The following is a 27719-nucleotide window of genomic DNA, read 5'->3' as shown; positions in this document are numbered from 1 at the left end:
TGGCCCAGGGCAGGGGACCCCCAGCTCATGGGAGCACCAGGTGAGGCCCCAGCAGGGGGATGGAGGGTCCGGGCCAAGGCAGCAGTGCAGGGCAGTGGCAGGACTGGTGGTCTTCGGCTCAGGCAGGGAATGGCAAAGTGGTGAATGGAGCATATTTAGTGCTGAAGGGCTCTCATTGCCTCATCTTCATCCCCGGGGCTGGAAGCGAACGTCTGCTCCAAGCAGCAGGAAATTCTGGGAGAAAGAGGGAAAGCACTGGGCTGCAACAGGCCCTGGCAGTTGCATTGCCCAGCACCCACAACATCCCTGAACGGAGAATGGTTCGGACATGTGCTCTGGTTTGCTGCTGTCCTTTGTGATTTCAGTGAAGAGCACCCTCCCTTTGTAAGCTTCCAGCACAGCTGGGAGAACTGGATTTGGAGGACCTGGCACAGCGCAAAGCCTGTGTGTGCAAGAGCTCTGGGCAGGCAGGGCCAGACTGCTCACCTGGGGAATGAAGGCTGAGAAGATAGAGGTGTCCAAGCTGAATCCTGCATCCTTTGGGATCTGCAGGGAGAGGACTGGGTCACACTGGGGCAATGTGGCACAGAGGAGCCCATGGCATTCCCACATGCTGCCATGTCTGACAGCTCAGCCCCATCCCACAGCCCCCAGCTCTGTCACTGGGGCTTCTCCAGGATTGCTGGCTGCTCCCGGAGCTCCTGAGCAAATGGAACCTGTGTCTGTGCCCTGTCCCGCTTGTGCCACTCACCATGGCCTCTGTGATTTCAAAGACCAGTGCCCCGGCCTTGTGGTAGGCAATGCCAGCTGTGTTGAAGAAGTAGCTGGAGGCTCCAAAGTAAACCATGCGCTCGTGATCCGAGGGGAAGGCCAGTGGCAGCGGTGAGAAGGGGACGGTGGAGCGGTGGGCCAGGGAGTAGAATTCACCCTGGGAGGAGGGAGAGACATGGAGAAGGGGTGCAAATTCCCTGAAGGGAGAATGGATTGGGACATTCTGCCAGTCTGTGTGCCTGTTTTCCCCCTGGAAGTCTCTGGAGGCATTTCACAGCCATACCTCACTTCAGCTTTTCAGCACCCCCATGGAGACCCTGCTTTGGTGTTTCTCTAAGGCACCCCACAACAGGGGCTCTCTCTGCTCTCCTGGTCCTGCTACAGCTCCTTACAGCTGAGCAGGCAGGGGCTGCATCCTCCCAGGCATCACAGCATCCATCCCGGCATTGCCAGTCAGGGAGAGGATTTGGGACTGACACTGCTATAAAAAGTGTTCTGGGAAATTCAGTCCCCAGGCTTAAGAACGGGAGGATGATGTGGTCCATCCCAGACACCCACCATGCAACCAGGAAAACACAGAATTCATTTGCTGCTGAGTGTTCCCATGCACCATTTCCTAGCACAGCTGGGAGAACTGGATTTGGAGGCTGTGCTGGTAAGCAGGGCTTTGTGGGCAGCACGATGGGCCCCAGCTGGGGCCAGCTGCTCCCTCTCACTCACCTGGTGGAACCTCACAAGGATATTGGAGAGCTGAATCCTGTCCGGTAGTGGCAGACCAGATGGCCTCCACTGGCATCTGGGCAGTGCCATGATTGGGCTTCCTGGTGCATCAGCTCACTACCAACTACCCCTCCGCTTGCTTCTCTTCTAAAGAGAAAAAAAATTTTCCTCCTTGATGTGTCTCAGCAATGCAAACCATCTCCTGGACCTGAGGAGGGGCCTGGGTCCCCCAGCTCAAGCAGCCTGAGCCCCTGACAGTCCTTGGGCATAGATTATGAAGGGATCTGCAGACAGGACACGCAGTGATTTCTCTCAGCTGAGAAGGTGCTCACCAGCTCCCAGCTTGGGTGACCGAACACAAGAAGATGGGGAGTGGACACAAAGTAAAACATTCCTCATGGATGGGGAAAGCTTGGAAGAGCTGCTTCTAAACCCACTTACAGCCCCCCCAGTACCTGGCAGCGTCTGGATGTACGTCTGGAGCTCGTTTTTCACAGACTTGGCCACATTGTCACACACCTGCGGGACAGAAAGGCCACAGAGCTGAGCAGGGCCAGCCGGGTCACAGCCATGCTCCCTGCTCCATGACAAAGCCTGCTGAAGTGAATGAGCACACAGTGATGATTGCCTCCATTCACCAGGCAGCACATTAAGTGTCCAAGACACAAGCAGGGTTTGTACCTACAAGCATCTGCTTGCAGCAATTTCCCCTCAGCACAGTTCAGCTCTGAGGAGACCCTTGGAAGGAATCTCCTGTGGCCCATGCAGGAATGAACTGTGCTGAGCAGCCAGGGCATGGCCCAAAAATTACTACAGAGAGGATTAATCCACCCCACAGGGGCAGGAGCACTGGCTACCCTGAAGCTGAGCATTGCTTCTGTCATCCACAAGTGAAGCTCTGGAAATTTACTGCGGGGAACTGTCCTACAGATGGCTGAGGAAATCTGCACAAGCTCCTTTCAATGTTTTCACTGTAACATCACAGCAACCACCAGCAGGATCTGTCAATTGTCTGACTGGGCATGCAGCCCACAGAGCTGATTGTGAGATGCAGCGCTGCGGCGGGGCAGCGACCACACTGACAGAGATGGGGAGGAGGAGGCGACACAGCCATGGGCATGGCCTTAGTGACAGCAGGTTGCAGCTCTTCCCTGTCCCCAGTGATATTTTTCTGTCTGTGCTGGAAATGCTCCATTGCTGCAGGCAGAAAAGTGCAGTCCCTGTGACTGGGATTTCCCCATGACCTGCATTTCCCTGTGACCTGGATTTCCCTGTGACAGGGATCTTCCTGTGGATGGAGTCCCAGAACTGGGGGTACTAGAACTGCCCAAGCATTGCAGCAGCAGGCAGACACAGGCTGCCTGGCCTGGGTTGAGCCCAGCTGTGCCCAGAGTGCAGCTCAGTCCCTGCCTCTGCCCTCTCCTGCCCATTGCCCCTCACACCATGACTCCATAAACACAATGAAGAATGTGTGTGGGGCAGAGGAGGCTTGGAGGAGGAGCAGAGGGCAGTGGGGTCCCTTCACAGTGCCAAAGCTGTCCTCCTTCCAGGGGACAAAACAGCAGAAAAGGCCTCTGAGCCCCGGTGTTGCTCCTGCTGCCAGACCATCTGCTGCCACAGACCCCAGGGGAATTGGGAACGGTGTTGCATGGAATTGGGAATAGTGCCTGGGCAGGATGGGATCTGCTGCAGGAATGGGATTTGCCTGTTCTCCAACTGCCTCCTTCCCAACGAAGGTTCACATCCAGAGAGGCTGTAACTCATGCCAGTTATCCTTGTAGTAATTATTGCTAACAGCTTGTTTCCATGTCTTGTTGCAGGTCTCCTGCATGTCAGTGTCTGTAGTGGGCAGCAGGACCAGAGCTCCCTGACCCCCTCAGTAAAACAAAACACCAAATGTCTGAAATCCAGGAATGAGAGTTCCCCCCAAATGCTCCCCAAAGCCCTCCGAAATACAGCTGCTTAAAGGACAGCTCTGATCAGGTTACAATGAGTTGGCTGAGACAAAAGATCTAATTAACTGACCACATGGAAAGAAAAGTCTTTGTTAATTAGCAACCAATTATGTTGGGCTTTGGCAAAGGCTCCAGGTTTCAAATTCACCCTGAGTCACTCTATGCTATGGAGCCTGCAACGCCCGTTCCTTTGGTTTTACTGCACTGGCAATGTAGTCGTATAGCCAGTGCTCTGACTACAGTTACATCCCTACATCTGATCCTTCCAGCACACCACCCACAAGTGAGGGTTAAAGACCACCAGAAAAACCAGGACCCTACCCTCGACTGCACACATACCTTGTCCTCCAAAATATTTCGCAACTTGGACTCAATAACGCGGTGGAACAGGTTGTAAAGCCACCTGCAGAGAAGCAGAGAGAGAAGCCCTGCCCAGCTCACATTCATACTGTAGAAGTATGTGCCCAGGAAAGGGAGAACCTAGACATGCAAGACCCTGAAAACATCAATTCCACACCAATTTGGCATCTGGCTTTGCCCCAGGGTTTACATTGGAAAACAGACTCACTGCTAAACCACACCCACCCCCCTTTAATGTGCAGCCACAGCAGGAGAAATTCAGGCCAGATTTAAGACCAGGCAACCTCAGATTTGCCAACAACATACTCCTCACACCAGGACTCCATTCAAAATGCAGAGCAACATTCCAGTGGCAGGTGGGCTAACACACAGTGTTTCCAGACCTTCCAGTGAAGCCACATACCCAAGCTTGCCTGAAAAGCGCACACGGACTTTGGAGATGTGGGCACTGCAGTCTGCGGTGCTGATGGTGGGCTTCCCAGTGGTGTCACTGCCCAGCCTCAGGATGATTTTCATGTTGACATTTTCTACCTTCAGGTTGAAAGATCCATGTCCCCGTCTACAGAGAGAAGGGGGATGAGAAAGGGATATTTGTCAATGCCCAGGCCTGGTGAAGAGACCTCAAATGTGCCTCAGGATGAATCTAACGAGATCACTGTCCCCCTTGCATTGTGCATCCAACAGCCTCAGGATGATTTTGATGTAGATATTTTCCACCTTCAGGTTGAAAGATCCATGGTCCCGGCTGCTGGTAGAGGGAGATGAGAAAGGGATATTTGTCAATGCCAAGGCCTGATGAAGAGACCTCAAATCCTCTTCAGGATGAATCTATCAGGATAACTGTCCCCCTTGTATTGTGCATCCAGAGGAGAGTGGAAAAGTGTTTAAATTGAGGGGAACCAAATTTCACTGGCACATTAACCAGGAGAGGTAACCTTTAAATAGAGGGAAGAGAGAGCAAATAGGTGTGGTAGAAGAGAGACCTGAGGGTGCATGTATAGCTAATGTTTCATTTGCCTTGTTCCTGCCTCCCACCCTGTTTTATCCATCATATATAGGGGAGCAAATGACAGCTGCCCAAAACACAAGGGAGAGGGAGTGGAGATAAAGCCTGTTCAGATCCAGAGAGTGAGATAGAGAGTGGGGGCCTGAATAGGGAGAGGAAGAGCTGGGCACTCACATGAAGAGAAACTTCACCCGCCAGTCCCCATCCAGCTCGGTATAGGCATTGGAGATGGCGACCTGCAGGCCCACATTGGAGATCGGGGTGATCCGTGAGTACGGCAAGTGGAAATCACGAAGGCGCAGTCTAAAAATATACAAATGAAAGGAAAAGCCATGTTACAGTGGTTTCTCCCAAGCACAAGGGGAGGGAGGGAAGGAAGGCGAGCAGGATGGAGTCCCTGCACTGGCAGCATCACCAGCTGCAGTTCTGCTGCAGTGAAGCTACACCAGGCAGGGACACAGAGGGCAGAGTGGCACCTTTGGGAATGTGGCCCTTGCAGCCGCCCAAGGCAGCTCCAAACGCTGCACTGCAGGAGCACAGAGGCACCCGGGCAGCAGGGAGCTGGCATTTCCACAGGGACTGGGCTCCTGCTTCACACAGGAACGTGTGCCCTGGTCCCACAGGCAAGGCCATCTCCACTACCCAGTCTTTGATTGCACACAGTCCACCCATGCCCAGAGTGCCGTGACCCTGGTTCCAATTTTCCCATTGGGCAAGGAGTAAAACAGGAAGATATCTGCATGCACCAAGGACAGGGCCAACGTCTCAGGGGGCTGTGGACGGGACAGGATGGTCCTTACTACTCCGGGGGCTCCCCACCACCCCCACTCTTCCTGACCGTCACCCGGGTTGGGGGTAGTGGGTGGCTTCTGCCACTGGCAGGTCTCACCTGGAGAGCTCATAGTGTACTTTCCCCACACGCAGGACACGAGAGTCCCCTGAGAAGTCTGGCAGCTTCAGCTGGGCCAGCTCCTTCTCCAGGATCGCGATCCCCTGCTGTTGGGCTGCAGGGACACAGGGAGAGCATGACTCCACCACTGCTACAGGAGCTGGAGCACACAGTGGGCATGGAGCAGAAGGATCAGACGAGAGACCCAGGTGATGCTGCCTCCCCAACTGGCTTTAAAACAAACCTCAGTGCACAGAGGCCTGTGAGCACACAGGCAATGCTGCCTGGTGCCCTGCTGGCAGCCCCAGGGGAAGGTAGTGGCCCGAGAAAGGAGAGAGGTGTCACTTTCCTGGCTGCCAACCAGGCGAGGTGTGTGGAAGGTCCAAGGCACAGGTCTGCTCCATGCCCAATGCCAGCAGGCAAAGATGGATGGAGCTTATGTCCCAGGGAGCAGCACGACATCCCTGGGTGCTGCACCCCAGCCTCTGTCTGAGAAGGGGAGTCACGTTCTCTCCCACACGGCTGGCACAGCTGCCTGGTAAATGAGCTGTTTCTCACACAGTGTATTTCAATCCATAACTGCGCTCTGCTGGAGCCAGGGCTCAGCCTGCCTCGATAAAACCAGCACGGGGCCCATCCATCTCTGTCACTGCCCCTCCCTCAACTCCCCAGCTCCTCTCTCTGCAGCTCCCTCCTCCAGGGCTCACGGCTCTGCTGCCTGGATGTGCTGTGGGACCAGCACCCTCCTGCTGTGCCAGCCTCCCTCACTGCCTGGCTGCAGCTCCCTGACACCCCACAGGGCTGGTCCCCTCTGCAGGGGCTCCATCAGCCTGTGCAGTGGTGGGCAGGCAGGTGCAGCAGGGGAAGCCCTGGCCCATGGTGCATTTGGCACCCCTGTCCGAGGATTTCCCCATCCTGTCCCAGTGCTCCTCACATGGGCACCCATGGCCACCGATCCCCCATCCTGCCCCAGGACCCTGCACTTCCCACAGGGTACCTGGCTCCACACCTCTGCCACCAGCACATATGTGAGGAGAGAAATCAGAAGCAGAACCCACCGTAGTCCAATCCTGCCTGGGTGATCCTCACCACGAAGCCGGGGTTGGTGGCGGTGGCTGGGCGGCTGCACCAGGGCCACCACCCCAGTGCAGTGCCCTGCACCTCCAGACCCTGTCACAGGGCTCCTGCACAGAGCAGCCACGCATGGCAGGAGACCTCCATCAGCCCAGGATCAAGCTCCAAAGACAAGACCTCTGAGGCCTGATGTGTCACAGCTCTGGTCACGATGGCTGGAGACAGGGCAAGGAGCTGGGTGCAGCCAGGCAGGTGTGAGGGGGGAACACCCTGTGCCACCCCAGCCAGGAGAGCTGGGCTGGCTGGTCTCTCTTTGCAGGACAAAAGTGAGAGAAGAAGAAATTATTCAGTTACTTTCATTTCCTGTTGGTGTCCAGGCACAGGAAACCCATGGCTGCTGATGCAGACAGATCTCATGCTGGATCCAAGGAAGTCCTGGCTGCCAGAGGCAACATCCTTGAGGCAGTTAAGGATGTTGTGAAATGCAGCTGTTGCTCAAGCACAGCAATCCCTTGGTGCTGCAGCCTCAGGAGACCCCAAGGGATGAGGCCATGTAGTCTGTGCTAGAGGAACTCAGCACGTGGAGATCGAGGATAGAGAGACCAAAGCATTCTGTTCCCCTTTGCCTTTTGTCCCACAAGTTTTCAGCAGGGTCACTTGCAGGCTGCGTGGCAGACAACCAGTAAATGCCCACCGGGATTGCATGAGTGGCTATGGCTTTTGGAAGGGACACTGCAGTCACTGTCAGCTCTGGGACCTGGGAAACAGGGACATAACAAGGATGGTGCCTGCAGAGAACTACTCAGGTGTGTCCGACAGGCACCCACCATCACCACCACAGGCTGTGACTCTCCATCAGTGCCAGCCCAATCCACTGTGGGAGCCAGGAGCCCCTGAGCAGAGCTCTTTTTGCCCAGAAAGAAACATCCAAGAGCAGAGGTGAAAGGTGAAAGGCAAAAGGCTCAGGCTGGGGCAGTTAAGCTCCTTGGGCTGTGAGCAATTCGGGTACATTTGCCATCTGCAAGAAATTCTGAATACATCTTTGTCTTGTGGTGCCATAACCTGCCCATTTGCCATCTGCAAGGAAATCCGGACACATCTTTGTTCTCTGGTTCCATTACCAGCCTGGGATTTCCCCGGGCAGCTTGTACCAGTGCCAGAGGCAGGACTGCTGCTGCTCTCCAGCCTCACGCTGGCAGCAGGGACACAGCAAGAATAGTGGGAGCAGCCTGCTGGGTTTGGAGAGAACTTGGAAAGAGAAGTTGTCAACCCAAAATAAATCCTCCCATACCCGTTTCCAGGATGGACAAGTTCATTGTCACCCACAGGACTGGGCTGTGGTCAGGATCTGTGGCAACTGTGGTTGTCTCTAGACCAACAGGGACTTCACCAGAGCTCGGAGAAACCCTGTCATCAAGGTGTGGGCAGCTGTGGCTCCTGCCCACTGCACCACCTGTGTGGTGTCAAAGCCTGAGGCTGTCCACAGTCACCTGCACATCTCTGACAGCCTCTGACACAGCAGCAACTAAAAATACAGCTGAGGAACATGTGGGGGCTCCTCCACAGTTGTTTTCCCAGCTGCAGGCTCAGCATGACCCAGCCTCAGCTGTTCTTGGAGCTGGGAGGGCTCTGGGCCAGTGTGGGGTCACTGCTGACGCCAGCCCTGACCACTTTACCCAACACAGAGAGGAGGGACATCCACAGACCCCAGAGCTCACAGAGTCAGAGCCCATGGGGCACAGCCAGCAGCAGATGTGGGGATGGCCCCTGGATGTGGGGATGTGGGGAGGAACCACCAGGGTCCCACTGAGTGGCAGCCCCACAGACCAGCCCTGATGCTGGGCTCAGCACTCTCACCCTCCCTCCACCCCAACACCCCCCAGTGACATCCCAGGGGACCCTTGGGACCAGCACTGCACTCAGTGTGTCTCCCCTGCCAAGGGCTGCATTCCCTCAGACAGGCGGGCTCCTCTCGCAGCACGCCAGCTTGTGACACTGTCTGGGAGCCTCATGGGACACAAAAGGGGACACAGAGAGCTGAGAGGGTTGATTTTGCAGAAATGTAAAAATAAAAATGCAAGAATGGTGACCTCGAGCAGAGCCTAGGGGGATCTGAATGGTGGCTCTGTGCCGGCAGAGGGGCAGGGCAAGAGGCCACATGCAGCCTGTCCCAGCAGCTGCTCGGGACAAACAGGACGTGGAGAACAGGAGCAGCAGAGGAGGGTGAGCTCATGGGGTGAGGGGCCCCAGGGGCACTCGGGTGGCCCCCAGAAGCTCTGCCTTTTGCTGAACTTGCTCCCCAGCACCCTGATTCCCAGCCTTGCTGTCTGAGGCTGTCCAGTGGCCATGGGGAACTGCTTTGGGGGATGTGGGGATGCAAAGCTGGACCTGCTGGTTCCCTCTGCGGGTTGGTCTGGCTGAGCACAGGTGGCAAGAGACACCTCAAGGTGCAGGAGGGGAGCTGCTGCTCTGGTGCAATGTGGTGGGGACCCTCTGGGCTCAGCTCCACATCTCTCTCTTCCTGCCCACCAGTACCACAGAGGAGAGATCCATTGTGCTGGTGCCAGGACACAGTCACACTGTCCTCCTCCCTGCCCTCAACGCCCTCTCCTGGCCCTGCTGTCCATCGAGAGATGCAAGAGCCACAGCTCTTGGGTCCATTTCAGAGGTAACCATGCAATTAAAAAAGGTCACAGCCTTGAGCTCACCTTCCCCTGCACTCAGAGGAGCTGTGAAAAACCTGAAGCTGGTAAGTGAACTAGCACAATTACAGGAGCAATTGGCTGCTGGTGGTGAAGGGGAGCTGCCCTGCTGGTCCCAGTTGGCACTTGGGATGCTGGCTTGGAGCCAAGGGCCAGTCCTCTGGTGGGCTCAGCTGGGCACCCCAGCCTGGCAGCCTTGGCCGAGCCTCTGCCCACCCGCAGGACCAGCACTCGTGATCCATAGGGGCGGCGGGAGGGCTCTCACCAGCTCCCAAGGAAATGGGAAGCAAACGCGAAGGCCTCACTGGCGCCGTCCTCCCTCCCACACGCCAGCAGCCCAGCTGCACCTCCTCCCGTCTCGGCTTGTTTTCACAGCGTGTCCTTTGGCCGCTCGCTGATCCCTGGACAAATGTTCACTAGCGAGACAGCCCCGGCAGCCTGCAGCCCACGCTGCGGCCGTCCCACCCGCCCTGGTGCTTTCCCAGCCCCAGCGCCGGCCTTGAGCCCATTCCCACGAATGCAACAGTGGAAATGACTGCAGCCTGAGCAAGGCACAGACAGCCTGGGAGTGCTGGACGTTGTGCAGGGCTGGCAGAGCTGGTGATGCTGTGCCCACAGTGCCTGGGGTTGGGAGAGCTGTGCCCAGCATGCCTGGGGTTGGGAGAGGTGTCTGTGCCCAAGACTGGCAGGGCTGTGTGAAACAGTATTTTGCCTTAGGAGACAACAAATCTGTGGCTTTGGCTCTTAGGCTGGTTGTTTTTGTACAGTTCTGGTTGCTGAATCCCATGATCCTGCCCCTACTTCCCATCCCTGGAACAGTTCAAAGTCCCGAGAGAGGCACTCACTGTCCTGATGCTGTGCTTTTAGGGCAGCTCAGGAACGGGAACTGGGAGACAAGGGATCCATCCAGGACATAGACCACTGCTGAGGGATCACACTGACCCTGGGTGGACTGGACAAGAGGGGCACTCCTGCACAAAACGCCTGTATGAGCACATCTGCACACACGTACAAACACATGTGTACACACATGCACACGTACACACACATGCACATACTGCTCTGCATGTTCCCGGTGTTTCCAGGACCCTTCGCCTGGAGCTGCTCGGGGGGGACGGCGGGGGCTGGGGAAGGACCCCCGGTAGAGTCCCCTCCTGCACCCGCTCGGGGTCTCTTTCTCCCTCCACGCCGATCCCATCCCGCCGGGGGGGACACAGGGGGACTGTCCCCGGGAGAGCGTGCGGGGGGCTCCCGGCGGCGGGCACAGGAAAGCGGCCCGCCGCCCCCCCGGCTCTGTCCGGGCCACCCCTTCCCTCCCCTCCCCCGCCCCGCCCGGCCGGGGCTGCCCGCCCCCGCCCGCGGCTCCGGAGGCGCCGGCGCCGGGAAAAGCCGCCGGCGGAACGGGGACCGGCCGGGAGCCCCGGGCCCGGGAGAGCCGGCGAGGAGGAGGAGGGACGGGACGGTCTGTGCCGCGGCCCCCGGCCCCTCTGCCACTTCCTGGGAAACATGGTAATTCCTGGGGCATCCCTCTCCCTGCCGCTGCCCCTCCCCGCCGCTGCCGGTCCCGCGGGCACCGGGTGGGCACGGGGTGGGCAGCGGGAGCGACAGCAGAGGGAGGTCGGGAGCGAAGGGGGAAGGAGGTGCCAAGGCAGAGGTGGGTGTGGAGGTGGGTGTCAGGGCAGAGGTGGGTGCGAAGGCAGAGACAGATGTGAAGGTGGAGCTTGGGCAAGGTTGGATGTCGGGGGAGGAGGAGGACGTGGCCGTGGCCGCTGGGCAGGTGTGTGCGGGGCCGCATCCTGCGGTGCTTCAACTTCCGTGCAAAGTTAGTGAGGGGGATGGCGTGCAGCGGCGGGGGCTGCCGGGCGAGCCGTGCCGAGCAGGGATGCTCCAGAGCCATTGGATCGTTCCCCTCCGCAGCCGGCACGTGCCGTTGCCCCGGGCTCTGCTGAGCTCGCCCGCTCTGGGCCAGGCTGAGCGCTTGCATCGCGCCCTGCCAAAGCTGGTGACAGCAAGGGCTGCGGAGAGGCGGAGGAATTGGTATTCAGGACTGGTCCCAGGCTCAAACCTCTCCTTCCTGAGCAGCGGGGAGAAAGGAGCTGGAGCTGAGTCACCCTGTGGCTTCGGGCACGAGTTAAACAACTTTACCACACCAAAACCCCAAAGCCCAGCCCGTCTTGTTGATGTAAACCAGTTTAAAAATATGGGTATTTGGGGAGAAATATCAATCTCTATTTAACAGCGCTTTGGCTTATTAAAATGGAAATAGCTTTGCAAATGTAAATCTCCTTATGCTCCCTAATGCCTTTGTTCCAGCTCCCTCCCAGTGGGTGGAGGGGCTGCTTTTGGATTCCTATGGGCTCCTGGCCGGCCCGGATGCAGCTTCGCCGACAAACCCAGAGCCGCTGCACCATGGTTACCCCAAAAGCCTCCCCCAGTGATGAAGTGCTTTGTGACACTCCATGAAAACATTTTTAGTCAGTAATTCCAGGCCAAAATATTCCCCAGCACAACTCGGGCTGTGTCTGGTGCCTCCATCAGTCCCTGGTTCTCTCCTGACACTGGCTCACACAGTCCCTGCCACTGGATGAAGTCCTGGGTGGTAGGACAACAGGAAACAGCCTCAAGTGGTGCCAGGGAAGGGTTAGACTGGATACTAGAGAAAAATTTCTCAACTGAATGAGTTGTCAAGCACTGGCACAGGCTGCCCAGGCAATGCTGGAGTCACCAGCCCTGGGAGGATTTAAAAGATTGTTGGAGGCAAGGCAGGCAGTTCTGGCTCATCTCTCATGGCAGCATTCAGAGCTGGATGGATCCTCCTGTGCTCTTGTGGCTCCTGCCTCGGTGTTGGGACGGGGTGGAAGTCCAGCTAGGTAGTGCTGGGCATGGAGGTGGTGGGCACCCAGCTGGGTTCAGCACTGGGGACCAGGTGGCTGCACCAGGGCCCCACTGGAGCAACATGGAATGGCGTGCTGGGCTTTGCCCTTCATCAGGGATGTTCCAGAGTAAGGTCTCCAGTCCATTCTAGGAACTGTACAGAATAAAACAAAGCTTGAGGAGAAAGGTCCAAGGGCAGAAAGCCTGGACAGGAAACATGGTGGCAGATCAGGGCCCTGAGAAGGGACTGGCTTGCCTCCTCTTCTGCCCAGCTCTCTGGCTTCTCCTGTCAGGTGCAGGGGCAGGAGATTCCTGTGCCGAGACACAGAAAAAAAGTCACAAAGAATTAACCAGAGCATGACTGCAAAGTGCTTTAGCTAAAGTGCATTAAAACTAATTAAGCTGAATTAACCGTGGCCCCTTTGTCTCTGTATGGGCTCCTGGACCAGGGATTAGCTGCCTGAAAGTAATGCTCACCTTGAGCTAATCCCACCAGACTTCCTGGGTGCTCTTATGGGAGCAGGACCTGGCTGCTTGGAGGATGCTCCTCTTCCCCACTTGCCGATGGGGTCCCCTTGACAGGTGTGCCAGACTCATCCCTGCGCAGCCTGGGCATCACGGGAGCTGTGGGATGGCTTCTCTCCATGTACCAGCCGTGCCACACAGCCTCCAGCTCCTGCAGCACTGAGAGAATGAACTGGGACCTGCTGGTCCACAGCCCCAGTGTCCTCACCCTGCTCTGGGGCAGTGCGGGGGGATGCAACGCGGCAGAACGCTTCCCAGAAAATACAGGAATAACTTTGAGTTTGGCGAATTCAGCAATGAGTCTGGACCAAAACACCCTATCCATCTTCAGATGTTTGTCCTTCCTCCCATCTGCTGCATTCCTGCAGCGAGCTGCGGAGCCCGGCACAGCCCTGCGATCTGTCTGGTCTGACTCCTGTTAACCCCTCGGCTGCTGCGGACCCCCGCCTCCGCATGGCTGGCTGCCTCGGGGCGCATCCCAGGCTCCTTCAGCACAGCCCGGCGCTGGGAGCCGGACCCGCCCCGCCTGCTCCGTGCTTGCTGTGCTGCACTCCCGGCTCCCCCCGCTTCCAGCCCAGGAGAGTTTGGAGCCCCTGAGCTCAGCAGCATTGCCAGTGTGGGCGTCCCGCGGCCCCGACAGTGGCACAGTGCAGCGTGGGATGGTGGGCAGAGACACCGGGCCAGGCGGGTCGGTGTCCCCGCTGCGGGGCCGCTGTCCCAGCAGCGACGCTCGCCTCTCTCCCGCAGGATGCCGGCTCTCTGGATGCGGCGGTGCAAAGTGCTCTCCAGTCCCTCTACCCGCCCTTCGAAGCCACGGCTCCCACCGTCCTGGGCCAGGTGTTCCGGCTGCTGGAGACCAGCTACCAGGGGGATGGGCTCTGCTGCCTGCTCCAGTTCCTCATCCCCGCCAAGCGGCTCTTCGAGCGCCTGCGGCAGGCGGCCTGTGTAAGCCCCGTGTCCACAGCGGTGCCCCCATGAGCCATTCCCAGACGGGGGGATGCCCTAAGGAGCCTTCCTGCATGGGCACGCTGCCCTGTGGGTTCCCTCCCTGCACGTCCACTCCTTGTCCCATCTGCTCCCTGCAGAGGGGACTGTGGCACATCCAGCTCTCTGGGATTTGTCCAGCATATGTGGTGCTGCAATAAGGGCAGACAACTCTGGGGTCATCTTGTCTTGATCCCAGAGAGGCTTAAGCAGGAGTTTTCCCCCTGTAAGCACATGGGTAGACTCCACACTGTGGGAATAGCCGTGGCTTGCAGGGCTGTGCTGCAGGAGCTCAGCTCAGGGACGTGCATTGGGTCACCAGGCTCTTTCATCCTCACCATGGGAAGCACAGGGCCGGGCAGCAAGAGCGTGCGGGGGTGGCTGGGAGGCACAGAGCTGGCAGGGCTCTCTCATGCACTGTGTTCTTCCTCCTTCCCAGGCTCCCTACTTTAACCGCATCTTTCTCCATGAAGGCTGGCCCTTGTGTCTGCACGAGAAGGTGGTTGTGCACCTCGCGCCACTCAACCCCCTCCTGCTGCGCCCCGGGGACTTCTACCTGCAAGCAGAGCCCTGTGAGGAGCACACAGCACGTGTCACCATCAAACACCTCTCCCTGGACCTGCGCTCCGTGGAGGAGACACCTGTCCCCGAGGCCACCCACGCTCTGCTCTTCACCAACGCGTGGCTGGAGGAGGTGAACAGCAGCTGGGCCGGAGCTCCCCTGCACACCTGCCTGGTGGCCACCGAGAACGGCGTCACCCCACTGCCATGGAGCCGGATTGCCACGCCTGAGTTCACCGACAAGCCCAGGGCTGGAGCTGACAGTGAGCCCGCTGGTGCCTGGCATGAACCTGCTCCTGAGACTGCACCTGGCACACCTGTGCCCCATGGCACAGTGATTGTCCCCACGCCCTGCAGCAACTTTGTGGGCACCATCCCAGGCTGCAAGGCCACCTCTCGGAAGTCAAGCCAGGGACGATACCCAGGACTGATCAAGGTGGAGCAGGCAGGTCTGCAGAAGAAGCCAGCCATGCTGGCTGTGCCCAGCCTCAGTGAAATCATCAGCCAGAACCTGGAGGGGGAGTATGTGGACCTGCTGGAGCAATCCCAGGAGGACTTGAATGTCCTGACCAGATCCCTGCTGCTCACCTGCCCTCCAGGGAGGATAAGGGCTGGGGCTGATGAGATGCTCCCCTGGGCAAATGGGGGATCAGGAGCAGATGCGTGGCCCTGTGGGGGAGCACTGAGCTCAGAGGAGAGTCCCTGCAGCCCGGCCCTGGGGAGGAAGCTGAGCCAGGAGCCAGGGCCACATGGCCCAAAGAGCCGCCAACGTGACTCCTACATGGCCGCGCTGCAGAACCCGGTGAGCTTCGGCTCTGGGCTGATGGCAGCCATCCTGGAGGAGCCGGACAGCCCTGGCTCCGAGCTGCCCCCTGCCACCCCCCGTGAGACCCCCGCACAGCACAGGAAGGGGGCTGGCAGCCCTGCACTCCTCACCCGCCAGTCCCGCCGAGCGACTCCTGGGGTGCCAGGGCGAGGGGGGCTGGTGCAGCGGGGCAGCCCCCGGCTCCCCCCAGGTTCCAGCCACAAGTTCTCCTTCCTGAAGGGCACACGGCTCGGGGCAGCCCCTGAGGATGACAAAGTCAGCAGCCAGCACGAGGGGGCCTGGAAGAAGATGTCGGCCATCTACTCACCCAGGATGGGCAGAGCCAGGGCAGCAGGGAAAGGTACCATCCTGTGGGGCTGTGGCACCTGACCAGGCACTGCTGGGGCTTTGCCATTCCTCTGCTTCGTTGAGTGCCACCAGCTTCCCCCTCCTCTATCCCTGTGCACAGGTACGAATGCAGCCACTGCTGCTCCTGTGGAGGAACGGTCTCTGGAAAGTTCCAGCTGCAAGAATGGCCCCTCTGTGCCCAGCACTGGCACTGCTGGCCGGGAGCCTCCAGCCTGGCAGGACCTGCACGCTGGGCTGCTGCACTCGGGCATCATCTGCCTGCCAGGTACTGCTGGCACCATGAGCCTGGGGAATGGGCGGGAGAGGCCTCTGGATGGAAACACAGGCTGCTGGAGAGAGTGTTTTGGAGGAAGATTTCAGGGCTTTGCTGGAGGCCAGAAATACTCCAAGCGGAAAATTTTTTTTTCAGCTGGGCAAAAACATTAAAAACATAAATGCAGGCAGCCTGTGCAGAGCAGCTGCCCCGGTCCCAGCCGCCCCAAGCCCTCCCACACCATTCCTCTCCAGTGAAGCTGTTCAGCTTTAGCTGCCAAACACTAAACATTTGGCAACTTCTTTTTCCCAAGAACCAAAAAGCAGTAACAAAACCCATCTTCTTCTCAGGAAAAACGTCCCCAGCAGCTCTGGAATTCCAGACATCCATGCCAAGAGCCATCCTGGGCTGGGTCTCACCCTCCCAAAGGACTAGAGGGGCTGCACCATGGCAGGCTGAGCTGAGGCAGCACTGATGGTTACCCCAGCCCATTGTGGGGTGCTCAGGTCTGGCAGGTGGCTGCCAGAGGAGTCACTCAGCCTTTCTCCACAGGGAGCTCGGACAGGCTGGGCAGGGCCCTCCTCCTGGTGACCACCAGTGGCAGTGCCTGGCGGGCTGCGTGGTGCTCAGCTGCAGAGCTGGCAAAGCTCATCCTCTGCCTCTGCTCCCTCCCCAGGTAAGAGCCAGCAGGACCTGCCAGTGACCCCCAGCTGCTGCCTGGCTCAGGGCTCCCAGGCTAAGTTGGGATGGATACCCAGCATCGCACACGCTCTGGTTTGGGCACATCCCCGAGGTCCTGGACCATGCCCCTGCCAGAGGCACATGCTCTGAGCAGGAACATCCCACAGGGATGAGGCCACTGCCTGTGGCTCTGGGTTCCTGCCTGCCTGGGGGTGCAGAATGTGGGAGGGGGCTTTGAGAGGGTCCTGCCCCAGGGAAGGACCCCCACTCCTGCTGTGTTTCCCCTCGCTAGGCAAGAAATGAAGAATGGTGAGAGGCGAGAAGCGAAGGATGTTGGGCTGACGGTTGTGGTGGATGCCAGGAAGCAGCCGCCTGCTCCCGTCCTGTTCTCAGCCCTCCGCTCTGTCCAGGTATGCCAGGCTCTGTGTGCCTGTGCCATAGGCATGCCAGGGGTGTCCCTGTCTGGGAGGGAGTGCTGTCACCCTTTGGGGGTCCCTCAGAGCCTCCCCTGTGCCCACTCTCTATGCGATCCCCAAAGGTCCTTTCCAAGCCCTGCCATCACACAGCAGCGTCACCAAGAGCCCTCCAGCCTCCTGATATGTGAATGCACCAGGAAATGTGCTCTGAAGTGACAATCCTCTGCCGTGGCAGAGTCCTTGTGCCAGTGCCCAGGTAGTGCCACAGGAGTGCCCTGTGCTGTCCAGGGGCTATGGGCCCCCCTGCCACAGCCTTTGTATGCCCCATAAAACCCACATTGGCCCTGATGCTCCTCACATGGACAAGTGTCACTGGTGTCAGAGAAGGGGTTCACTCATGAGGCTCTTCCCATGGTCGTTTGCCAGGGAGGCAAGGTGCCTGGGACAAGGTCATGGCCTGAGGGACATGTTTCCATCTCCCACACCAGTGAGAGTGGGAGCCTTTTCCTTTGCAATGAGCTCACCGGCTTCAGCTGACCTAGGAAAGTCCCACACTGCTGCAGCTGTGTGGGGTTTGCCCTGGTGATTCTCCCCTGCCTCCCGCAGAGTGTCTCTCCAGGCTGCATTCACAGCATGCTGCTCCTGGCCGAGAAGGAGCTGGTCTCCCACCGTGAGAAGCTGTCTGGGGTGCAGGTGAGCCTGTCCCTGTCCCCTGAGCTGATGCAATAGGGGGTTATTCCCTGCTCCAGGCAGCCTTACAAGCCCTGTGCCCTGCAGGTGGAGACCCTGACATCGCTGAAGGCTCTGGGCCGCCACGTCGACAGTTCCCAGCTGCCCCCAGAGCTGGACGGTGCCTTCCCCTACTGCCACGGCGAGTGGGTTCAATTCTTCCAGGTGTCTGTTACCACGCCATGAGCCATTGCCTCACCTCTCCTGTGTCCCTCTGTCCCCACTGCGTCTTATGTGTCCCACACACATCCCTGGAAAAGCAACAGGAAGGGCTGGGAGAGGGGGAAGAACAGGAGAGCTCTGAGCACAGGAGGGTCAAGCTCCTTCCTACGTGCTCCTGCCTGCAGCTGCCCATCCACCTCCTCACTCCCTTCCTCACCAGCTTTAACCCAGTGCCTCACAGTATTTCCTGCTCTCTCCTGGCACTTCTCCTCCTCCTCCTCCTCATGGGCAGGCTGTCCCCACTGACCCACGGTGTGTGTCCCCCACAGAAGCTGCAGCCCTTCACAGCCAGCCTCAGGCAGGCATCGGAGCTGCTGCAGCGCTGCATCCAGGAGCTGCGGAACACCAACGCACTGGCTGGGACACAGGTAACAGGGTGGCAGCACCACACGTTGGGGACATTCCCGATGTGCCCATCTGCAGTGCAGCCACAGCAACATTTCCCTCCAGTTCCCCAAAACTTGGCACAGCTGGCCCTAGACTGGCTGCTCCTGGCCATGGGGCTGTTCCCTGTCCCCTCTGCTCCTGCCTGGGGAGCAGCCTCAGGTAGCTGTCCTGTGCTGGCTGAGACCCCAGGTGAGACACTTGTGTGACCTCCCTTCCCCCACAGGATGCAGCGGCAGGCATCAGGAGGCACCGGGAGCTGATGCAGACGGTGCTGGGTGACCCTCAGCTGGTGCGGGTGCAGCGCGAGGGGGGGTTCCTGCTGGCCAGGCTGCGCAGGGAGGCCGCGCGCCTCTGCGCCTCCGACCACGTCAGGTAGGACAGGGCAGTTCCACTGCCAGTGCCAGGGACCCCCTCTCCTGCTGGCTGACAGAGCCCCCTCCCCATGCACAGCCCGGTCCCCATCAGCCCAAGCTACGGCCATGATCAGTCCTGCTCTGGAAGCATGGACCACATGTCTGGGACAGCCCATTGCAGGAGTCCCCGCACCCTCACTGGTGCCAGATCCCTGAGAGAGTCTTCTGCCCCAGGCCAGGCCAGATCTGTCACTGCTCTGCAAGGCCGGCAGCAGTGCCTTAGGCTGGGCTCGGGAGAAGCCACTAGATGGGGCCAAGTCCCGGCCATGCCGCGCCCGGCCAGCTGTGCTGGGCTGTGCTCCTCTGGCCATGCCGCGATCGTCCGGTGATGTGCACTCGTCTGGCCGTGCCACACTCATCCAGTGATGTCACAGTCTGGCCGTGCATGGCTCCTCTGGCCATGCTGTAGTCATCCAGTAATGTCACCCCCACCTGGACGCGCCATACTCATCGGGTGATGCCGTGATGTGGCCACGCTGTTACTCACCCAGCCATGCTGTAACTGGGCCATTCCACACTCACCCGGTGATGTCGCTGTCGGCCGGGAATGCTGCACCCATCTGGTGACACCGCACTGCTCCGGCCATGCCAGGCTGCTCCACAGTCATGCATTGAGGCAGCACTGATCCACTGCTCCCTCCTGCTCTGTGGGGCAGGGCTGCACTGGTAGACGAGGATTTCCCATCCCATGGTCCCTGCCATCCATTTGCTCTGTGGGTTGGGAAGATGTCCAGGTGCCTGCAAGGCTGGGGTCAGAGCTGAGCCAGAGACCTGCTCCCCTCCACTTTGTGCATCCGTGAGCTCACCTGGCAGCACCTGGCACTGATGGCCCCTCTCCTCCCATCCCCCAGGACCGGTATGGAGCTGGCTGAGGGGCTGTATGGTCAGCTGGAGGAAGAACTTCACAACCTCGTGTCCCAGTCCAACAGCTGCCTGGAGCGCCTGGAGTTCCTCCGCAAGGTCCGGGAGCTCGAGACTGAGTTTGGCAAGGTGAGCTGGGTGTCTCTGGCGTGCCACAAGTTGAAGTTGCCTTCTGTGGTGTTCTATGGTTGAGTGTTTTGGTCACGTTTCCTTTGTTTTTGATGATGATAGAAGCCTAGAGAATGGCAGGATTGCCTGAGCTTTGATTTTCATTACGGGCGACTGTGTGTGACTGAGCCTGGGCTGGGATGCCGGGCTGGGGCAGGAAGGGGAGGTGCTGTGCACGCTGCTGCTGCCCTGGCCGGTCCCTCCTGATCCCTGTTGTCCTCTCTCACAGCTGGGCTCCTGGCTGGATGGGGAGGCAGCAGCTCGGCTGCAGGAGATGGGCACCGAGGACTGGAGTCCCGACAGCCGCCAGGGCTCCGCCGAGCACTTCAAGGAGTTCCTCACCCAGGCCACAGTACGTCTGGAGGGGCTTTTCTCTAACAGACATCCCCTGGGTTTGGAAAGAGGCTTCTGGGCAGAACTGAGTGTCCCTGAGCTGTTGAGTCACACTGCAGTCGTCAAGCTCAGCATTGTGGGGACTCTGGGCAGTCCTGCTCCAGTGAGGGGGTGGCTGTGCTGTTCTTTGGTGTGTGCTGGGCTGGGACTGCTGTCCCCAACCTCTGCTGCACTCCATCCATGCAGCTTTTTCCTACAAAGTCTGATGGGCATCCATCAGACAACAAATAACATTATGATGAAGATCTTCTTGTTCCCTTGGATGCGTAAGGCCCTTTAGTCACACGCGCTGCAGGGAGGGTGAGGCATGGTGATCCCACTTGGGACAGGAGGGACATTTGGTGCATTTTGAACCACACCAGGGCAGAGCAGAGATTTGGAAAATCCCACTGCTTTGTTTGTTCTCACTTGCCCAGAAGTGTTTCCCATCCATCTGTAATGGCAATGACAAGTGCTACCTGCAGTGCATCACCCTGCACACGTATCCCAGGTCAGCACCATTCCCAAGTGTGAGCTGTTCCTGCCTCCTGCCCCTGCAGGCTCGGTACCAGCATGGCCTGACCCTGTGCCAGGAGGCAGCTGAGGTCCGAGACACGACGTTCCCCGAGTCAGATGCCTTCCAAGTGTCTGCAGCCCTTTTCCAGACAAAGCTGATGAGCTTCTCCAAGCAGCTGGAGCGGCGGCAGGCAGAGCGGGAGCTGCTGCAGGAGCTCGTGCGTTTCTCCAACAAGGTGGGTGAGGGGATCTTCCCCTGCAGGATACGGTGCTGCTGGTGGCCAGGAAAGCAGCCACTGTCCCCTGTTTTGCAGGTGGCAGGGCTGAAGCTGGACTGCAGGCAGTGCTCGGCCCGGGCGCAGCGCGGGGAGGGCCAGGCTCTGCGGTGCCTGCAGAGATCCTTCCAGAAGCTCTCGGTGGAGTTCGCCCTGGAGAAGCTGAAGGAGATGAAGGCTCAGGTGCGCAGGATGCAGAGCAGCCAAGGGCTGGCAGCCTGGACGGAGGCACAGCACAGGTACCAGGAGACCCGGCATGTCCTGGAGGAGATGCTGGCAGAACTGCAGGAGGCCTGGGAAGCACAAACTGATGGGCAGGGAGGCTCCTCCTGCCCCCCCAGCCCAGGGTCTGCAGCTCCTCACATGGAAATGCCAGTGTGCAGAGCAGCCCCCTGTCCTGAGCCAGCAGTGCTGGGGGGCAGGGGGTTGGCAGAGCAGCCAGAGACCAGCACTGAGGGGCCAGGACAGCCCCAGGGGCAGGGACAGTCCCAGCCCAGCACCACTCCTGGCTCCATGCTGGGTGTGGAGCAGAGCTCTCTGCAGCCCCACTGCCAGCTGGGCCCTCAGGGTGCCCACACCTCTCACCACCACATCTCAGCTGACACCCCCCATCCCAAACCCAAGAGCAAAGCCAGCCTGGGAGTGACAGGACACGTGGCCCAGGAGCGCAGCCAGCCCCTTCGGAGGCGTCCCTTCACCCTGCCTCCCTGGACACGCTTCCCAGGTGCTGACCCACCATGCCCTGCTGCCGTGCCCCATGGCACTGCCTCAGATCCCAGCACAGCTGGTGCACCAGCGGGGCCACGGGCAGAAGCTGCCCAGTACTTCCAGATTTCCAGCCAGAGCAGCTTCTCCTCTGAAGACTCAGATTCACAGAACTCTGTGGAAGAAGCCCCAGCAGCAAGCCTGGCTTTGTCCAGGGACCTCCAGAGTCCCAGACCACCCTGCCCATCTGAAAAGGCCCAGCAGATCATTTACCTGGAGAACCACCACACTGAAAGTTCTGCTAAAGCAAACGCCAAGTAACCAATTCCTCCAGCTGAGGCTGTTTCTGTCCAGCTGCATGTGTTGTGATCACAGACTGGATGAGACTTGCCATGCTCAGAGGTGGGATGCTGGAACTTCTTACCCCACCTTCAGTCCCAGAATCTTTGGTTTCCTGTCCTTAGCGCTCTCCCTGCCGTGGATCAGCAGTAATTCCATCACCAGCTCACAGGGTTCATTCACAATCTACCAGATGTGTAGCAATCCTCTCATAAAGTGCCTTTATCCCTACCAGTGCCAGCCTTGTCTCAGGGTGGGGAGGGTTCCCACATTGGAAGCTGTGCCTGGAGCATCCCAGGGGAGTGCAGACCTGTGAGATGTTCCTGTTACTCACTGTGCTCCCTGCTCCTCTGGATGGTTTTACCATCCCTGTGCTGCTGCTGCAGCCCTGGCTGAGCCCCAGCAGTGGGCCCTGGGCTTGTGTGTGCTCATTAACACGGGACTAACTCCATTAACATCAATAAACCTGAAGAGAAACACCTGGATGGTCCTCATGGAGGAGAGTGAGAAGTTGTGCCCCACTGAGAGCCGGCTGCTGGGGTTCACACCCAGGTTCCAGAGGCTCCCACCACCCCAGCACAGTCCAAGAATGCCCCCTGTGCCCCCTGTATGGGCCGTGCCCACAGCCTGGCTCCCTGCTTGCTGCCAGCACCTTGGTCCTGCTCAAAGGACCCTTTTGCAAGGGTTAAGTGCCTCAGTCTCCTGTCCTCCCTCGCAGTACATGAGCAGAGTGGTGTCATCCTGCCCAGCCTCCCCACTGTTTTGGGAACGCGCTGTCCTGAAGCCTTTGGGACCCGTTGGGTCGGGTGCGACCCTGCCGATCCCAAAGCAGCCTGAGGTCCCCGGAGACCCTGTCCCTGCAGTCACATCCCTGCTCTGCCTGTCTGGGCACCCGGGAGGGACCCTGACTGGGGGCCAGGCGCTGGCCGGCCGCCCCCTGGGCAGCCACAGCATGAGCTAATAATCAGGAGACATCAGAGGAGAAGCGATCTGCGCCTTGGAGGCCGTTCCAGAAAAACACACTCCTCCTGCCAGCCCAGCACGGCCACGGCTCGCACCCCGCGGGAGCTGCGCCTCGGCAAAGGGCACGGCCCAGCCTGCCTGAGCATCACTCATACCCCCCTCAGCCTTGTTTGTGCCAGATCCCGAGGCCAAGCCCCGCTGAGCTCCCTACGGCCCCAGCTGCCCCCCACGGGGCCACCTCCTCCTGCCTGGGTCATTTCTGAAGCATTAACGGGACCGACCCCAGCCCTGCCTGTCCAAGGACCTCTGCCTGTCACCACTCATGCTCCTACCCAATTGTCTGCTCTTTACTTCCCCTACAGTTCTTTATATTCCATCTTCTCCACCTCAACGCTGATTTCCCTACTGACAATTCTGTCCCTGCTCCACTGAAATCCTGGTCACTGAGTCCATCCCATTCCTTTTGGTCTGAAAGTCGTTGTCCTAGAGAACCTGGACAGGTCTGCACAGCCTGTCCTGTGTGAGCCTAGAGGTCATTCCATTCTCCAATAATGCCACATCCTGAGAGGCACCAAGGTCACCGAGCCAGGACATTTCTACCTCTTCATGACATGTCCCTGCTTCCCATCCCCATGTGCCCACTCCCTATCCCCTGTGGCCAGTGCAAGCCGTGCCCAGCTGGATGGGACCCAGCTCACTGCCAGAGCCAAAAATCTTTTCTCCCTCTAGCATCATTCCAAGCCAAGCCTGACAGTTCCCTTGCTCAATTTTCCAGTCTGTTGCGAGCTGATCTGCTGTATCCCCCCCATTCCAGTTTTTAGGTAGGAGAAGTAGCACTTTCCAGTGAGGAGAGTCATTTTTCAAACCAGATGGAATTATGATTCTTCTGAATAAAGCAAACAATGACTTTCCTGTTGTTTTCTTTTTCCATAAGTAAAATAAAAAAAAGGATATTTTGCAAATCCTGAGTTTAACTGATAACAAACAGGGGAATTTCCGGCCTGTGACTGGAGGGTGAATCGTTTCCCTGGAAGGGTCCTGTGCACTCAAGAGTCATCAGCCCCCACAGCTGGATGGGCATACCCAGATCCCTTCTTCCCTCCTACCAAAAAGTGTTTTGCAACATTCTGGCAAAAATTTTCTTATCTCTGCTGATCCTTCAGCACATGATTTATGGCTCCCAAGTTTGACCAATTAAGCCATAACCTTTCCAAAAAGGCAAGTACAGGAGTTAATCAATGTCTCCTTTCCCTCATGAAATGGCAAAATCATTTGTCAGGGGCTGGCAGGGATCCAGCAGTGTGAGCTGGTCAGGGTCTGGCAGTGCCCGGGTGCAGAGCACCCTCCAGCCTTGGAGGGAAGCTCCCACAAAACCCCAGGAAATACTTTTTTCCAAAGGAAAAAAGATCGAAAATGTTGGATAGAGAAGATGACAAAGCCAGCTCAGAGAAATGGAGGGCCCATCAGGGATCAGGCACAGATCCCAGCCCCAGGGAATGACCTTCTCTTCCCCATGGCAGTTCCTGGGTCACCGTTCCCCCTGTGGTTCCTGAGCAGAGCAGACAGTACATGGGTTAGCACAGAGCAGGGAGCTCTGACCAGAGACAGCCACGGCACTCTTCTTCCTCCTTCCCCTCCTCACCACCAGATTCCCACCAAGCTCTGCCCTACAAACTGCAGGGGCTGCAGGGTCACTGGGTTCAATTGTGACAAGAAGAGCAAAGGGGAAAAACAGAAGAGGAAGAGCAAGAGGCACTGAGGTTTCCACACTCCCAGCCACAGCCACTGCTGTGCCTTGTCCCTGTCAAGGAGGAAGTGTGGGAAATGGGTGACAAGGCAGAAACACAGTGACAAGAGCATGTGGGAAAATTCAGAGCCCCCGAGGGGGCCCCCCAGCAGTTCTGGTGCCAGCAGAGCCACCACAAGCCCCTTCCTGTCCTGGCAGCCCCTGCACTGGGGTTCAGCCACAAACAGCCATGGGAGTTCAGAAGCACAAGCTGGGGGCTTGGTCCATGCCACAGTGGGAACTGTCTTGCCTGGATTTGTCCTCCTGGGTGACAGCCAGGGTCTGGTTTCAGCAGGTAAACACAGAGGCAGCTCTGGGTGCAAGAGGGAGCTGAGCTGTGGGACAAGGACACCAGCTCAGTCCTGGCTTTGGGACGTGGCTGCAAGCAGAGGTATCCCAGAGAAGCTTCATTATCTCCAAGTGCCTGCTCTGGCAGACCAAAAAGAGGTCTTGCCTGTCACTGAGCTGGGGTTGCTGGTGCTCTGTGGAGCTGCAGGATAGCCATAAGGAATAGAAAACCAAAGAAATCAGTGATAGCAGAGGAAAACAGGAAGGGTGAAGGGTAACGCCAAAGGGTAGAGCTCCAAGGCCTGGACATAACTCAATCTGATCTAAGCTGGCCAGGGAAAGGCCAACCCAGCTGCATTCCAAAATCCCAGCTGTGCTGCATCCCGAGGGATGGATGGAAAACGCCTTTGCCAGTGCTTGCTCTGCTGCCTGCAGACACCCACCCTGGGAAGACAATGGCAGGACACAGGTGACCTGCAGGGGGGACACACGGCTCATGTGATAGCCCTGGGGGTACCACCCACCTTCAGGCATTAAATCTGGACGTGTGAACTCACAGAGCAGCACAAACACTCTGTGCACCATGTGGGGAGCACAGACCCTTCTTGTTTCCCCCTGCAGACCCGCTGGAGCCCGCAAGCTGTGAGGTGGTGAGGGATTACCGGGGAGTGGTGCCCTGGGGGAACAGGAGCCCTGGGGAGGGAGGGCTGGGGGCGTTCCAGCAAACTGCTGGGAAATGACGGCCAGAGGCTGGAATTCAGTTTGCACCAGGTACGGCCAGATCACTCTGCAAAACATTGTGTTTGGCTCATGACTGCCCTGGCAGAGGACGGGAGCCCATCCTGCAGCGCTGCAGCCCACTCTGGAGTGCTGGGGGACCCTGCCACAGTGGGACTGGCTTTGTCCCCATCCTGGGGCTACCAGCAAGGCAAGGTTTGGCACAGCTGGAGAGTCCACCCCCCTGCATGCAATGCTGTGTCCAGCACAGGACCCAGCTCCCAGGGGCTTGCTTGGGACCCTGCCAGAGAAGCCCCAGCTTTCCTGCCCCCACCGTGCTTGCAGACCCAATAAACCCGGAGATGTTCAAGAGGGTTTTTTCCTCTAATTTATTTTAAATAAAAATACAGAGTGCCTAAAAACAAAGAGAGTTACATAATGAATTCCTCCTGACACCCCCCAGCAGCGGGAGGGGTGCCTTGCTCCAGGACTCCCCAGAGAAGCTGGTTATCAGCTGCTGGCCGATCCCTCCAGGCCATGCTGCTCCAGGCTCTGCATTTTTCGGGAACAGCCTCTGGCTCAGCCCGAGCCGTGAGCCGGAGCCAGAGCCCCGGGCAGCGTCCGACAGCCCCGCACATCCCTCCCCTGCTCCGTGGGCCGTGTCTGCCCTGTGCCCGCCGCACCGGAGCGCGCCACGCCTGCCTGGGGGCCAGGTGGGAAAACAATCTGCTTTTCCTTAAAAAGCCACTTCTCCTCCCAAAGGACAGGCTGCAGTGCTTGGCCTGGCACAGCTGCCGCAGGAACAAGCCCCCCTTTCTGCCGGCTCCGAGCCCCGCTGCGCTGAGCCAGAGCTGCCCGGGGCAGCCTCAGCCCAGAGCCAGCGCGACCCGCCAGCCCCATCCTGCCTCCTGCACGCCCTCGGGGACCCCGGGCTGCCCCTGGGCTCTGCCCACCGCGAAAGCAGCAGCTACAGGATTTCATCCCGGCTTTGGGAAGAACTTTCCATGCTCACAGGTCAGAGGTGTGAGAGGGGTGCTTGCTGCATCGTGCATGCCAGGATGCCCACACAGTCCCCAGAGCTCCCTGCTAGTCCTGTCACCGTGGGCATGAAACACTTTTTGTCCTGAAGTCACATCCCCGCGGGGCCCCTCACAGACCCCCACCCCGGGCGATGCCGGGCCCCCAGAGGAGCACAGAGGAGCCCGGCTTTGGGGGCTGCAGGAGCAGCGGCTGGGCTGAGGCTGAGCTTGGGGAGCACCCGGGGCGGGCGGCAGCGAGGGGATGGACAGAGCTCCTGCAGCCGATTCACGGCTTCACAGGGCGACTCGGAGCAGACACTGCCCCTTTTCAGGGGTTGTTTATCTGCCGGCACAAGGGACTGAGTCAGGACGTGCGGGCCCTGGAGGGGCTGCAGCCGCCCGGCACACACCCAGCAGAGCAAACAGCGGCTCTGTCTGTGCGGGACAGCGGCAGCGACCGGCGCTGCAGGGACCGGCTCGCTTTGAAGCAGCTCCAGGAGAGGGGCGGGGGCGCTGAAAGTCGCAATCCTGCACTGAACACCTTGAGCAAATGAGGAGTTATTCTGGGCTTCAGCAGTGCAAACACCCTCTTAATGCAACCCTGTCTTAGTAAGAAGGGTAAAAATAACACCAGCAGTGTGGCTGGCCTGCCACGGGCGGCATTTTCCAGTGCCTGGGCAGACAGATGCCTCCGCGGTAAAAGGGGGTGAGTGAAGTGGGCACTAAAGCTGCAAACAAGGGAGGTTTCCTCTTGGTGAGGTGCTGGGACCGAGCCCAGAGCTCCCTGGATAGCCCCAGAGGGACAGCCCTGGGAGTCAGCCCCAGGGGACAGCCAGGCTCTTGTCTCCTGGTGCCAGATGTGCCAGAGCAGGGACAGGTACTGTGAGTGCTTCCCACTCTGTGCTTGGCAGGAAACCGGACAGAAGATAATTCTGACAGCCTGCCCAGCACCAGACACCCCAGCTTGCCCAGTCCCACACACCCCTGCACCCCTCACAGCAGCAAACTGCTCGT

The 27719-nt window shown here is 58.8% G+C and overlaps 2 protein-coding genes and 1 long non-coding RNA gene across 3 annotated transcripts in view; 1 reads left to right on the top strand and 2 right to left on the bottom strand.

Moving 5' to 3' along the window:
- The window catches only part of LOC120497849 (bactericidal permeability-increasing protein-like), a gene marked incomplete at its 3' end in the record, with an annotated part of 11072 nt that extends 2981 nt beyond the window's left edge, over nt 1–8091 (bottom strand). The window contains exons 1-10 of the mRNA XM_039699796.1: nt 8067–8091; nt 6760–6816; nt 5702–5816; nt 4987–5115; nt 4492–4554; nt 4210–4305; nt 3786–3849; nt 1849–2010; nt 752–928; nt 433–546 (exon numbers count right to left, since the gene is read on the bottom strand). Coding sequence (XP_039555730.1) covers nt 433–546; nt 752–928; nt 1849–2010; nt 3786–3849; nt 4210–4305; nt 4492–4554; nt 4987–5115; nt 5702–5816; nt 6760–6816; nt 8067–8091 — 1002 coding nt within the window. The remainder of the gene's footprint in view (nt 1–432; nt 547–751; nt 929–1848; nt 2011–3785; nt 3850–4209; nt 4306–4491; nt 4555–4986; nt 5116–5701; nt 5817–6759; nt 6817–8066) is intronic.
- Nucleotides 8092–10817: 2726 nt separating this feature from the next.
- KIAA1755 (KIAA1755 ortholog) lies at nt 10818–22411 on the top strand. Its single transcript, XM_039699757.1, has 14 exons — nt 10818–10986; nt 13624–13821; nt 14300–15587; nt 15696–15860; nt 16401–16524; nt 16822–16939; nt 17552–17638; nt 17723–17839; nt 18166–18264; nt 18507–18655; nt 19548–19686; nt 19955–20077; nt 20658–20849; nt 20928–22411. Exons 1-14 carry the CDS (start codon nt 10984–10986, stop codon nt 21912–21914), a joined length of 3789 nt encoding a protein of 1262 aa, XP_039555691.1. The 5' UTR covers nt 10818–10983; the 3' UTR covers nt 21915–22411.
- LOC120497825 lies at nt 11685–13608 on the bottom strand. Its single transcript, XR_005626576.1, has 2 exons — nt 12829–13608; nt 11685–12663 (listed from the first exon to the last, which is right to left on the bottom strand). It is a non-coding gene; the product is annotated as an uncharacterized LOC120497825 (long non-coding RNA).
- Nucleotides 22412–27719: the final 5308 nt, after the last annotated feature.

This window comes from Passer montanus, unplaced genomic scaffold (genome assembly GCF_014805655.1).
Source record: "Passer montanus isolate IOZ18808 unplaced genomic scaffold, ASM1480565v1 scaffold139, whole genome shotgun sequence".
Taxonomy (NCBI): domain Eukaryota; kingdom Metazoa; phylum Chordata; class Aves; order Passeriformes; family Passeridae; genus Passer; species Passer montanus.
The sequence above is the reverse complement of the archived record's forward strand: the minus strand, read 5'-3'. Positions and strand labels throughout refer to the sequence as shown.

Coding starts and splice junctions, on each gene's coding strand:
- KIAA1755 (XM_039699757.1), top strand. Junction 18,265..18,506: donor ACGCACTGGCTGGGACACAG/GTAACAGGGTGG, acceptor CTTCCCCCACAG/GATGCAGCGGCAGGCATCAG. Junction 19,687..19,954: donor TCGAGACTGAGTTTGGCAAG/GTGAGCTGGGTG, acceptor CCTCTCTCACAG/CTGGGCTCCTGGCTGGATGG.